General features: G+C 40.2%; 1 protein-coding gene across 4 annotated transcripts in view; it reads right to left on the reverse strand.

Moving 5' to 3' along the window:
• LOC110537698 (double C2-like domain-containing protein beta) overlaps positions 1 to 12,776 on the reverse strand; it is a 308,740-nt gene that overhangs the window by 44,115 nt on the left and 251,849 nt on the right. For all 4 annotated transcript variants that reach the window (XM_021623935.3, XM_090192594.1, XM_021623936.3 and 1 more), the window contains one exon: positions 10,644 to 10,753. In XM_021623935.3, coding sequence (XP_021479610.2) covers positions 10,644 to 10,753 — 110 coding nt within the window. The remainder of the gene's footprint in view (positions 1 to 10,643; positions 10,754 to 12,776) is intronic.

Raw genomic sequence — 12,776 nt, forward strand, 5'->3', positions numbered from 1 at the left:
CATCAAGGACATCAACCACCCGAGCCACAGCCTGTTCACCCCACTATCATCCAGAAGGTGAGGTCATTAAAGGTGCATCAAAGCTGGGACCAAAAAACAGCTTCTAAGGCCATCAGACTGTTAAACAGCCAACACTCGCCAGCCTCCACCCAGTACCCTGGGTGTACAGTACATAAACATGGAATCACTGGTCACTTTAATAATGAAACACTAGTAATTTTAAATCATGTTTACATACTGGTTTACTCATTTCATATGTATATACTGTATTCTACAGTATTCTAGTCAATGCCACTCTGACATTGCTACTCCTAATATTTACATATTTCTTAATTCCATTTCTTTACTTTGAGATTTGTCTGTATTGTTGTGAATTGTTAGATACTACTACACTGTTGGAGCTAGGAACACAAGCAATAACAACTTCTGAATATGTGTGTGTGACCGATAACATTTTATTTTATTTATGGGGCTATGATAAGAGATATGTTTCCAAAACACTATAACTGTCCACTTGTGCTGACATTCAGATAATGTCTGTACCCAGGCGGTCCCTAAATAACGTTAATTTAACAATTCTCCTATTTGTGTAAAATGCAGTTGTAAATATGTTTTACAGTGGTGAATATGAAAATAAAAGCTTCCAAATGAAATGACCACCCCCACCTCCCTGTCATGGTTTAAGCCATTTATTTATATGTGGCTGCACAAACCATCTCCCTGTTCATGGTGCTGTCTACTCAGTAGTGCTGAATTTCGGCCTCAGCTAAGCTCCTTTAAAATGCATCGATACTCCTTGGTATTTGCTCATTTTCGCCATTTGTTCCCATGTGCCCTCGATAAAAATTGCCAATGCCTTTATTCCAATGCATTTGATTTATCCGTTGATTTATCATTGTTTGATATTGTCAGTCAGCTGTTTAGAGCGCTCATTGCTTTGTTCTTCAGCTGTGCACGGGTATTGGTGTTATCTGTGCTGTCTGTGGCCAGAAGAAGTAGACCCTTTATTTAGCTTAATTATTTTCTATAAATATTTGTTTTATTTTCTGGATCAGCTGATGATGGTCGCCAAAATCACTGGCCTACAGCTAGACACCAAATGCGCATCCAATCCATCTAACATAATGCCAGTAGGCCTATAGTTGACTCTTTTGGTTAGAAGCATTACATTTTGCAATGGCATAGGCCTACATTCTTTTGGATTTGTGTGCCCATGAGAACTGTTTTCACGGTGAAACATAATGAAATGTTACGTAGGCATAGTAACACTTACAGCTCTTTTTCCGAGCTCCCCAAGATCCAGGAATGGTAAGGGGTTTATTTTCAATATTCTAATGTAATTGTTAAAAGCTTAATAATTACAAATAACTGTCAAAAATGTCATCAATGTAAGGAAAGAAACGCAGTGTTCTGTCACACAATCTGTGAAGACTCCAAGCATTCAACAAATAAATAACTCATGAACTAGGGTGGAAACATATTTTGATTCAACTCATGCATTATATTGAATGTAGGCTACCTGTTCTGCGTGTGTTCATGTGTGCAAAATTGCCTAGGCTGAGAGGGTACCGGTAGTGGTGTTGGCCTAGTGAAGGGTAAAACCCAAGTAAACGCATTGAATGCATTGAAAGTATTGGGAGCGTTACTTTTTTCACCGCGACCAACGATCAGATTTTACCCACCAATATTTTTACCACTACATCACTGGCTACTGGTAGGCCTATTTGAAGTTCATGGTACTAGGCCTACACATTGTAGCCTAGTCTAATAAATTGACCACGTTTTAGGGTGACAATCCAATTTTCCCTGGGACAGTTTCAGACCCATTTCAGGTGTCCCGAAATTTCATGCTACATCCATTTGTCAGCAAGATCATAAATTAATGGAGACCTAATCAATGGCAATCACCAAATGTAATTAGGAACACTTTGTGGTGTTTTGTAAACAGATGTCTGTTACCATTCATCAAATGGCGCTAGTGTAGGCTACATGCATTACACTATTTTGGAGTGGACGAACATGCACAGGTAGCCTATGTTTTGAAGTGTTTGTTTGACAATCAGCTGGCCCATATAAGGCACATAAAACATTTCATGCACGCATCCAATAGAGAACCCCCCTAAATGTCACGGTGTAATTTCTCACTCTGATCAGTAGCCTAAAAATCATTACAAGCACCAACCAAGTGTTCTTGATAAATAAGGAAAATCAGCACAGAAGCAATAACGACATTGTAATGAATATATAACTGCAGCAAAAAAAATATAAATATTGTCAGCTAGTGCTTACGTTGTGTGCGTCTTCACGCAATGGTATCAGTTGGAGCATGTCCATGTCACATAAACAATGAAAGCTGGTGAGTGCGTTGCTGATGATGTTTTTTGCTTGAGATGTAGGTTCTGCTCTCTCAGTGGAGACATTTTTTTGTCTGATAAAAAAAAAAGCATTAATCTAATTATTATGTAACCACTCTTTCTGACTCTAAGTGAAACCCTCCAAAATTCTGGAAAACTGTCAAATCTCTGAAGGGTTGCACTTCCTCCTCTCTGCCCCAAGCAAATTCATTAAGACTATGGTCCCATTACAATTCTGTCATTGATGCATTTAAACATGACTTTATTTAAAACGTGCTATTTTTTTTTATGAGTGTCTAACCCTACTATCCAAAAGTGGGCTAAACGCTGATTGACTCCGAAAATGGTAGTTCAGTTTTAGCATTTTGGCAGTTCACAGAAAAATACATCCTTGATACCCTACTTGCTATAGATACCAGGAAATCCACAGGAGCTGACCAATTGGTGCCGGGTCTGCTCAAGTATGCTGCCCCCCTCATTGCTGGCTCAGTAACCCATATCTTAAATCTGACATTGTTATCAAGAAACTCCATAAGACGTGGATAGTTTTGATCATGATAATTATCGTCTCATCTCCAGGCTTCCATGTCTAGCAAAACTTCTCGAACCATTAGTAAATAAGCAATTTCGCACTTTTTTTTAACTGAGCATGGTATTTTTAATATAAATCGATCTGGGTTTATGCTAGGGCACAGCACTATAACAGCGACCATATTAGAGGTTAATGATATTGTCAATGTATTAGACGCTAAAATGAATTGTGCTGCCTTGTTTGTGGACATGTCAAAAGCATTTGACACTGTTGATCATGCTATTTTATTGAACAAGTTTTCCTCGATTGGCCTGGGCTCTGACATCTGCTCTTGGTTTCATGATTATTTTAGTGACAGATAATACAGGGAAAACGAAATACATGTTGTTTTCAAAGTTCTCGTAAGATTTTCTCAGATGGATTAAATCTTCACTCATCGGATGGTTCTATAATCGAACAAGTTCTTGCATACAAATACCTTGGCATTTGGATTGACAATAATTTAATGTTTAAAAAAACATACAAATTAGCTTTTTAGGAAGTTAAGATTTAAAGATATATATATTTTTTACAGAAACAGATGTAGACTCTCTAGTCAGCAGGAAGCAGATTGTGCTGTCAACCTTTCTACCTGTTCTTGATTATGGTGACACTATTTATCAAAGTGCAGCTGCCACTACTCTTAAAACCCTGGATGCCGTTTATCACAGCGCCCATTGTTTTATCACAGGAGACAGATTTATTACACATCACTGCATTCTTTACCAAAAGGTTGGCTGGACCTCTTTGAAGACACGTAGATCCTCATTATGCTCTTTTTGTTTAAAAAGCCCTGCTCCACAAGCTTCCGACTTACCTAACTTCCCAGTTAAGATTTGAAATGACAAGTTATTAAAGCCGGTCACAGGGTTGGTTAACTCTGGAGACTTCTTGGGTGTCTATGTTTGGAATTATCTTCAGATAATTGGACGCTTTGGTGTCCCCTCATACAGATAAGAGGCTTTTTTAAATGAAAGAATGTGTTTCTCTTATTTGAATGTGTTTTGTACCTTAATGTGTATTTTTTCCGTATATTATGTTTGTCTGTGCTTGCCTATTGTGTGCTTGTTTTTGTATTGCGCAGGGAACATTTGTAAAAGAGACTTTAGTCTCAATACGACTTCCCTGTTGAAATAAAGGTAAATTAGGGTCACAAAGAAACTCAATACTTGGAAAGTGCTCTTAATGTTTTGTACACTCAGTGTTAATTACACACACAAAGAAGACGCTATTTTTTCTGCCTCCATTTGTTAGTTTTGTATGGGACAGTATTTCAGCCAGTGGTGTTTTGGTTTGTGCTTTATTTTGCGGTTTACATCTGTAACTCCTGAAGGTTAGTGGAGAGAGTTGAATATGGGCCATCTCTGCATGGGGCTGGCTGTGGCAAGCAGACCGTCCGACGGCTAACAAGTCAATTCTCTAATCACAGCGCAACAGAAAGGTTGTACATTGCTGGAGGTGGTGGTGACACACTTATGAATGCTAACATGCCAAGACTAAGGCTGCGTCTGAAATGGCATTTACCGCACTCACTACATAGGGATCAATGAACCCATACCATTGATGCTTGGGGGGTTACACATGGATTTGAAATAAGGCACCTGGAGGCTAAGTAAAGTTGGTTCGTTCTCTTTCGGAACGTCTTGTGGTCACTTTGCCTAACCTACAGCAAACTACTATTCAACAACAGCTCAATCAAATCTGCAATATGAATTGACTTATAAGAAACGTGAAGACGATTGATTCCAAAGATGTCTCCTGGTGAACTCTCTGCTTGAACTTTGATTTGGATTCAGAGAGGAGTAACAGGGGTGGCAGACTCTAAAGAGTTGAAACACGAAGGCCATAGAATCAAGCTTTTGCACTGGCCATCCAAGTCCCCTGACCTAAACCCCATTGAAAACATGTGGAGTGAGCTGAAGAGGAGTCCACAAGCGGGGACCAAGGACTCTGAAGAATCTGGAGAGTTTCTGTATGGAGGAATGGTCACAAATCCCTTCCTATGTGTTCTGCCATCTCATCAAATACTATAGGAGACGACGCAGAGCTTTTATCTCTGCAAAGGGAGGGTGCACAAAGTATTAAATGCAGGGGTGCCAATAATTTTGACATGCATGTTTTTGAACAAAATAATTATTTATTAATGACAATTTTATTTTATTTAAAAAATGTATCTACATTAAAGGTTAGATTCATGATATTTTGAGTGTAAGATCAAGCTGATTAACAACAATGATATTCTTTCACAGCCTTTTTTGTTCATATCTACCCAGGGTGCCAATAATTCAGGAGGGCAGTGTATGTGCTGATACACTATACATACAAGAGTATGTGGACACCGCTTCAAATTAGTAGATTAGTCTATTTCAACCACACCCGTTGCTGACAGGTGTATAAAATCGAGCACACAGCCATGCAATCTCCATAGACAAATATTGACAGTAGAAAGGCCTTACTGAAGAGCACAGTGACTTTCAACGTGGCACCGTCAAGTCAGTTTGTCAAATTTCTGCACTGCTAGAGCTGCCACGGTCAACTGTAAGTGCTGTTCTTGCGAAATAGAAACCTCTAGGAGCAACAACGGCTCATCCGTGAAGTGGTAGGCCACATAAGATCACAGAATGGGACCGCTGAGTGCTGAAGCACGTAGCATGTACAATCGTCTTTCCTCGGTTGCAACTTCTGGAAGCAACGTCAGCACAAGAAGTGTTCGTCCGGAGCTTCGTGGAATGGGTTTCTATGGGCGAGCAGCCGTTTACAAGCCTAAGATCACCATGAGCAATGCCAAGCGTCGGCTAGAGTGGTGTAAAGCTTGTCTCCATTGGACTCTGGAACAGTGGAAATGCGTTCTCTGGAGTGATGAATCACGCTTCACCATCTGGCAGTCAGACAGACAAATCTAGGTTTAGCATATGCCAGGAGAACGCTGCCTGCCCCAATGCATAGTGCCACCTGTAAAGTTTGGTGGAGGAGGAATAATGGTCCGGGGGTGTTTTTCCATGGTCTGGCCTCTTAGTTCCAGTGAAGGGAACTCTTAACGCTACAGCATACAATGACATTCTAGATGATTCTGTGCTTCCAACTTTGTGGCAAGAGTTTGGGGAAGGCATGACAATGCCCCCATGCATAAAGTGAGGTCCATACAGAAATGGTTTGTCATGAACAGTGTGTAAGAACTGGCCTGCACATATCCCTCACCTCTGCCCAATCAAACACCTTTGGAATGAATTGGAACACCGGCTGCGAGCCAGGCCTAATCGCCCAACATCCGTGCCCGACCTCATAATGCTCTTGTGGCTGAATGGAAGCAAGTTCCCAAAGCATAGTTCCAACATCTAGTGGAAAGCCTTCTCAGAAGAGAGGAGGCTGTTGTAGCAGCAAAGGGGGGACCAACTACATATTAATGTTTATGATTTTGGAATGAGATGTGTAGTTTATGTGCGCTACGTCACTGCTCTCTCTCTCGCTCTACTGTGTGTGCATCTTGCTAGCTGTCACTCAAATGGCCAAGGGCTGAAGCTCATTGGCTTGAACTCAAATTTCTAGGGGGCTGGCCCACATGGGGGAAAATGTAGGGAAAATGGCGTAGCACAGCTTCCAGTAAAAAGTTGCTTTCCAACTAGGGATTTCATGGCTAATTGAGGTAATACAGTAAATATGCATTTATAAACTACACATCCAGCCCAAAGCGAGAGGTTTGAAAAATACTTACTAGTCGCCAAAGTTCTGGAGCATGTCTTTAAAAATGATAGTGAGAAGAGAGAAGTTAGCTAAAGCACATACAGACCTGGTACCAGAGTAGAGTACATATGTTAACACAGCTCAAACAAAGGAGGCTTGAAAAAAAAGGAAATTGTCATTATTGATAGTTATACCATGGCATTGTTGAATACTCGTTTCTGATGGCTTAAAGGGTATTCTAGAGTGTGCATTATTTTGTGATAATGCACAGTATAATTCAATGACTTTGAAGTTAATTCTTACAGCCCCTTGTTGATTATCTCTTACATAATTAACTCCTCTGGGTCATTGTGGTGCCCACTAAACCAATAATACACTGAAGGCAACAGTACTAACTCATTAAATCCGCTGACACACAAAAGGGAGTGTTCAGCCCACACCAAAAGAACTAGATCCTGGAATTGGAAACACTACGCCATTGCACAAATGTTTTTTAGAGGCAATGCTTGGAAAGTCACGGGTAACAAATCCTAAACTTTACGATATTGCAGAGCGCTCAGCAACACAATTAAAGCAACAAATGCGACTGAGATGCAGAGAAGGAAGGAAGATCCGCACTCTGTTGAGGAACAAGTGTCTCTCTGTCATTGACTCTAGACATCATTATGCTTGCGATCCCACCCATGACACTATTAGATGCAGATTAAAAGGAGACTGCATGAGTGGGTAAACCAGATAAAAAAATCCTAAAGTTGATTGACACGCCCATACGTCACATGGAGACGTCATTTTGAAAATAGAATAGCTCTCTGTGTGTTTATGCTAGAGATGTACCGTTTCTTGCAGTGACTGCAGCTCAATACCCCTTTTCCGCCGATATAAAGCCTAGTCCATAACATGGTTCTTGTGAAAGCTGGGTTTTTCTACACGAGAGGATCCGTCACGAAATCACCACCATGAAAGATGACTCATGAACACGACAGTTTTGTTTGTTTTGGTCTACGGTATCCACAAGCTTTAAGGCTATCGTTTGAACGCTCTGCCGTGGATGTCCTAATTTCGAGGAGGGCTTCTCACAAAACCGTCTGTCCAGACCGAACCGTTTGAGTTAAAAATGAATAAGTCGCCACTATTGAAAGGGGAGACTCTCACGAATACAAAGGTGTCAGTTGTTTTATCTTTATGAAGCACACAGAGGAGTCGTCTGAAGGTAACCCGGTACCGGGCTGTAAAAATATAACAACGTGCATAGGGGATAAAATGTACCACAAGTAAAATGTCCAAACATGGGTAAAACTTTTTTTTTTCTCCAGATATAAGACAGACACTGATCCTTATGATACATTTTTTGGCTGTCTGCTTTGCTATGTAAACATGTGTTATTTAGTGTGTTGCTATGGGCTATAGCAGTAAAGGCTAAATTCAATATTTCATCAAATATATATATATATTTTTTTTTTACCTACAAGGGTCCTAAAATTCAAAATCAAATGTATAAATTATCCATTGTATGACCATCTTTAAAAAATTCCATATGTTAGCTTAGTAGATACTGTGACCTAAGGGCTTACACCTAGTAAATGTCCTGTAAAAATCTCTCTTTTAAAAGTTTGTATTCTGTTAACTCATACCCAAATAATGTTGTTGACTCATCCTATACCTGTATTTGTGGCCAAAGCATAAATTGGAGAAATATCACCTAAAAAGCCCAACTTCAAACTTGCATCTCAAACAGACTGTTTAAAAAATGCTTGCTATTTCCTTACAGACTTGATGTCATACTCCTGAGGTGGATGAGCTGGCCAATCAGTGGCCTAGAGGATGAGCAGGCCAATCAGCAGTCTACTTGCATTAATATTTTTAATGACCAGTAAACACCCACACTATGCCAACACAGAAGCTGCTTTTTAACATACTTAAATACCATTTTTTTGAAAGGAAAACTATTTCATTAATATTGTAAGTCATTCTAAGTCATATTTCATAGAAATCTGTAAACACTGGAAAGTTACTTTAAGGCCTGCAATATTGGACTTTTCTGATTCCTTTTGTTTATAGGCTTAGATAACTGTGACCTCTTCACGATCTTGGCCTTGGTGTCAATCTAAATCGGATTCAATTCATCAGCTTGCATCCCTGAAATGACTTGCAACAATTTGATTGAATGCCAAGGTAAGCAGGCTAGGGGTTAGGCGTTATGTACAAAACCCTCTAACTCTAGTCACCCAGGCTCTCAACTCTGACTTTATTACTCTGCAGAGAGCAGAGGCGCTGGGGGATGGGCTCTCAATTGTTTTCAGCCACTCTGCCCCCTAACATTTCACACCTCTGCTTCTGGAACCCCCTGCTGACCAGGTCACCTGACCAGGTCAGCCAATCAGAAGTCTACCTGGGGTAGGAGATTACAGAGCATGATAATTACACAGGTGCACCTTGTGCTGGGGGAAAGAAAAGACCACTCTAAAATGTGCAGTTTTGTCACACAACATAATGCCACAGATGTCTCTAGTTTTGAGAGAGCGTGCAATTGGCCTGCTGACTGGAATTTCCAACAGATCTGTTGCCAGAGAATTTAATGTTAATTTCTCAACCTCCAATGTCATTTTAGAGAATTTGGCAGAACATCCAACCAGCTTCACATCCAGAGGCAGAGTTCCTCATGGCCGGTGATTTTATTGCAGGGAATTGGACATCTGTTTTACCTCAATTTTACCAGCATGTCACCTGTGCAACTAGAGGTGACAAAACTCTAGATCACTTTTACTCCACACACAGAAACACATACAAATCCCTCCATCGCCTTTCCTTTGGCAAATCAGACCATAACTCTATCCTGCTGCCTTCTCCTCACAAGCAAAAACTCAAACAGGAAGTAGGATGCTAAGCTACAGGACTGTTTCGCTAGCACAGATGGGAATATGTTCCGGGATTCATCCAATAACATTGAGTAGTTTACCACATCAGTGACTGGCTTCAACTCTAAAGTCTAAACATCAGGCTAGTTTTTATTGCTCGTTAGAAACATATGACTTGAATGTCCCCCCCAAAAAACATTCCACTGGCACTCAGCCAACCAAGGATCATGCGGTGGCAGGGTAGCCTAGTTGGACTAGTAACCGGAAGGTTGCAAGTTCAAACCCCGAGCTGACAAGGTACAAATCTGTCGTTCTGCCCCTGAACAGGCAGAACGTTGTTCGTTCCTAGGCCGTCATTGAAAATAAGAATTTAGTTCTTAACTTACTTGCCTAGGTAAATAAAGGTAAATAAAATAGGCTGTATAGGCCGACCTGTTACACCTGACCCTTGTTACATTTAGCCCTGGTCTTCCCTATGCAATCAATGCCATTGGCGAGTGCTAACGTGCATAAATGATGTCCAAGTAGGCTACATGTAACTATGTGTGTGGAAAACATATAACTTGTTTATTATAGTTCATTTGTAACTCCACTCACTACTTGTAGCTGAATAGTTAGTTTGTTTGTGTCATTGGTCTTCACTAGCATAATGTTCCGGTCAGTAGATAGCTAGCACTCACTCACATGAAAAGGGGCATGAGGGATGCCCTACAATGTTACATTTTTAGTGTAGTGAGAACGCTCGGGAGCAGGCAATGTTGAAAAGTAATCTTTAGACATGTTATACTTTTCTTAAATGTAGTTTTGTAATTGACTAAAACAGACAGACAAGAAAATTGCATTTACATTTTTGTTGTTGTTGCTGTGAGCCAACGGGGTAACCTAGGTAACCACAGGGTGTATTCCCCAAAGGCAGGCAGGGCCTCAACGTTCTATCTAATACCGACTTGGACTATAGCCCTTCTAATTCCTTACTGCTATAACTGATAGTCTATGTTGCAATACTTCTATTAGCCTGCCATTGCACTGTGTACTACTACTGTGTACCACTGCTAGCATAGCACTATTAGCATTGCTATTACAAAGTCAATAGCCTGTTATGCCATTACACGCTCCTCTTTCGAGACCACCTCCAGTTGGTGTCGCTCTTTTTCAAATTAGGTGAAGGAGGGAGAAGGTTACCTGAGTGTTTTGCGGACCATATCCTCATCGGTGATGCCGTAGTAGGTCAGGGTCTCACTCCAGACAGGGTTGAGGGTGTTGCGCAGGGTCTTGGTGCGAAGTTTATTGGCCTGACAGCGAGAGAGAGACAGAGAGAGAGAGAGAGAGAGAGGGAGCAAGCAGGATAGAGATCGAAATAAAGATTGGGATTAGGTATTGCCCTTTGCCCTCCACTCCATCATAGGCTGACCATGACACATAGGGCACAACAGTAGTCGTTATCAGTTTACAGACCCTGTGTCTTCTGTGCAGAGCTCCGGGCTCTAACACATAACATACGACTACAGAGATGGTTAAATCCCCAAGTCCCACCCTTCCAACTATGTCTGCTCCTTAACCATCTCCCCATCAGGCTCTAATCTGTAATTCAGATGTAATCTGGAGATTGAAATGATTCTCGTCTCAACTCATCTATATCAGTCTCTTTTCAGGTTAACCTAGAGGTGTGAACAACGTCCCTGTGCACGATGGTGACGAAATCTCCAGAGAACAGAGGACACGTTCTCGATTCTCGGGTGATTTTGTCAACACCAGAATCCAACAGTAGCGACACATAAGGACAAAACTGTGCATTTCTAAGACCTAGAATACAAATGCCAGATTGCAATTAAACTAAACAATAGGCATTTCAATGAATGCTGGGAGCTTAATAGAGTGCCTTCAGAAAGAAGTTGCATATTCTGTGTTCAGTAATAGTGGTTAACATGATTTTTGAATGACTATCCCATCTCTGTAGCACACAAATACAATTATTTGTAAGGTTTCTTAATCAAATGGGGTATTTCAAGCACAGATTCAAACATAAAGACCAGGGAGGATTTTCAATGCCTCACAAATGGCACCGATTGGTAGATATTTAAAAATTAAAAAGCTGACACTGAACATCCCTTTGAGCATGGTGGTTACTAATTAGGTTATGGATGGTGTATCAATACACCAAGTCACTACAAAGATACAGGCGTCCTTCCTAACTCAGTTGCCGGAGAGGAAGGAAACTGCTCAGGGATTTCACCTTGGAGGCAGTTACAGAGTTTAATGGTTTTGATATGAGAAAACAGACTATGGAAAAACAACATTGTAGTTCCTACACAATACTAACCTAAATTACAGTGAAAAGAAGGAAGCCTGTACAGAAAAAAAATATCCCAAATCATCCATCCTGTTTGCAAAAAAGGCACTTAAGTAATACTGCAAAGAAAATAACTCTGTATACAGAACAAAATGTGTATGTTTGGGGCAAATCCAACAACACATCATTGAGTACCACTCTTCATATTTTCAAGTATGATGGTGGCTGCATCATGTTATGGGTGTGCTTGTCATTGGCAGGGACTAGTGAGTTTTTTTAGAATACAAATTAACAAAATACAGCGATAAACAAAGACAAAATCCTATAGGAAAACCTAGTTCAGTCTGCTTTCCAACATACACTGGGAGACGAATGCAGCTTTCAGCAGGACAATAACCTAAAGGACAAGGTCAAATCTACACTGGAGTTGCTTACCAAGACGAGATTGGGTGTTCCTGCGCGACTTAAATACAGCTTTGACTTAAATCGCCTTGAAAATCTATGGCAAGACTTGAACATGGCTGTCTATCAATCATCAACAATAGTTGTCAAACTTGTTCTCAACTAGCTTACCTGGTTAAATAAAGGTGAAATGAATAAACAACTTTTTTTTAAACTTAAATGTAAAAAATAATAAATGGTCAAACATTGTACAATCCAGGTGTGCAAAAATCGTAGCCTTATAATTGCCTCGAAAGGTGCTTTTACAAAATATTGACTGAGGGCTGTGAACACGTAAGCAAAATAGATATTTCTGTATTTCATTGTCAATTAATTAGCAACAATTTATAAAAACATGTATTCACTGAGTATTGTGTGTGAAAAAAATAGACGGTGAGATTTTTTATTTATTTAATCTATTTTGAATTCAGGCTATAACACACCAACATGTGGAATAAGTCAAAGGGTATGAATACTTTCTGAAGGCACTGTAAGTAAGCAATTATTAATTCCAGTGGGTTTGATTAAAAAAAGTTTGAACAATAAGATCCACTGTTGTATTCGTCTATCACGGAGGCTGTGCC

Source organism: Oncorhynchus mykiss, chromosome 12, assembly GCF_057628025.1.
Source record: "Oncorhynchus mykiss isolate SJ-2025 chromosome 12, ASM5762802v1, whole genome shotgun sequence".
Lineage (NCBI taxonomy): Eukaryota > Metazoa > Chordata > Actinopteri > Salmoniformes > Salmonidae > Oncorhynchus > Oncorhynchus mykiss.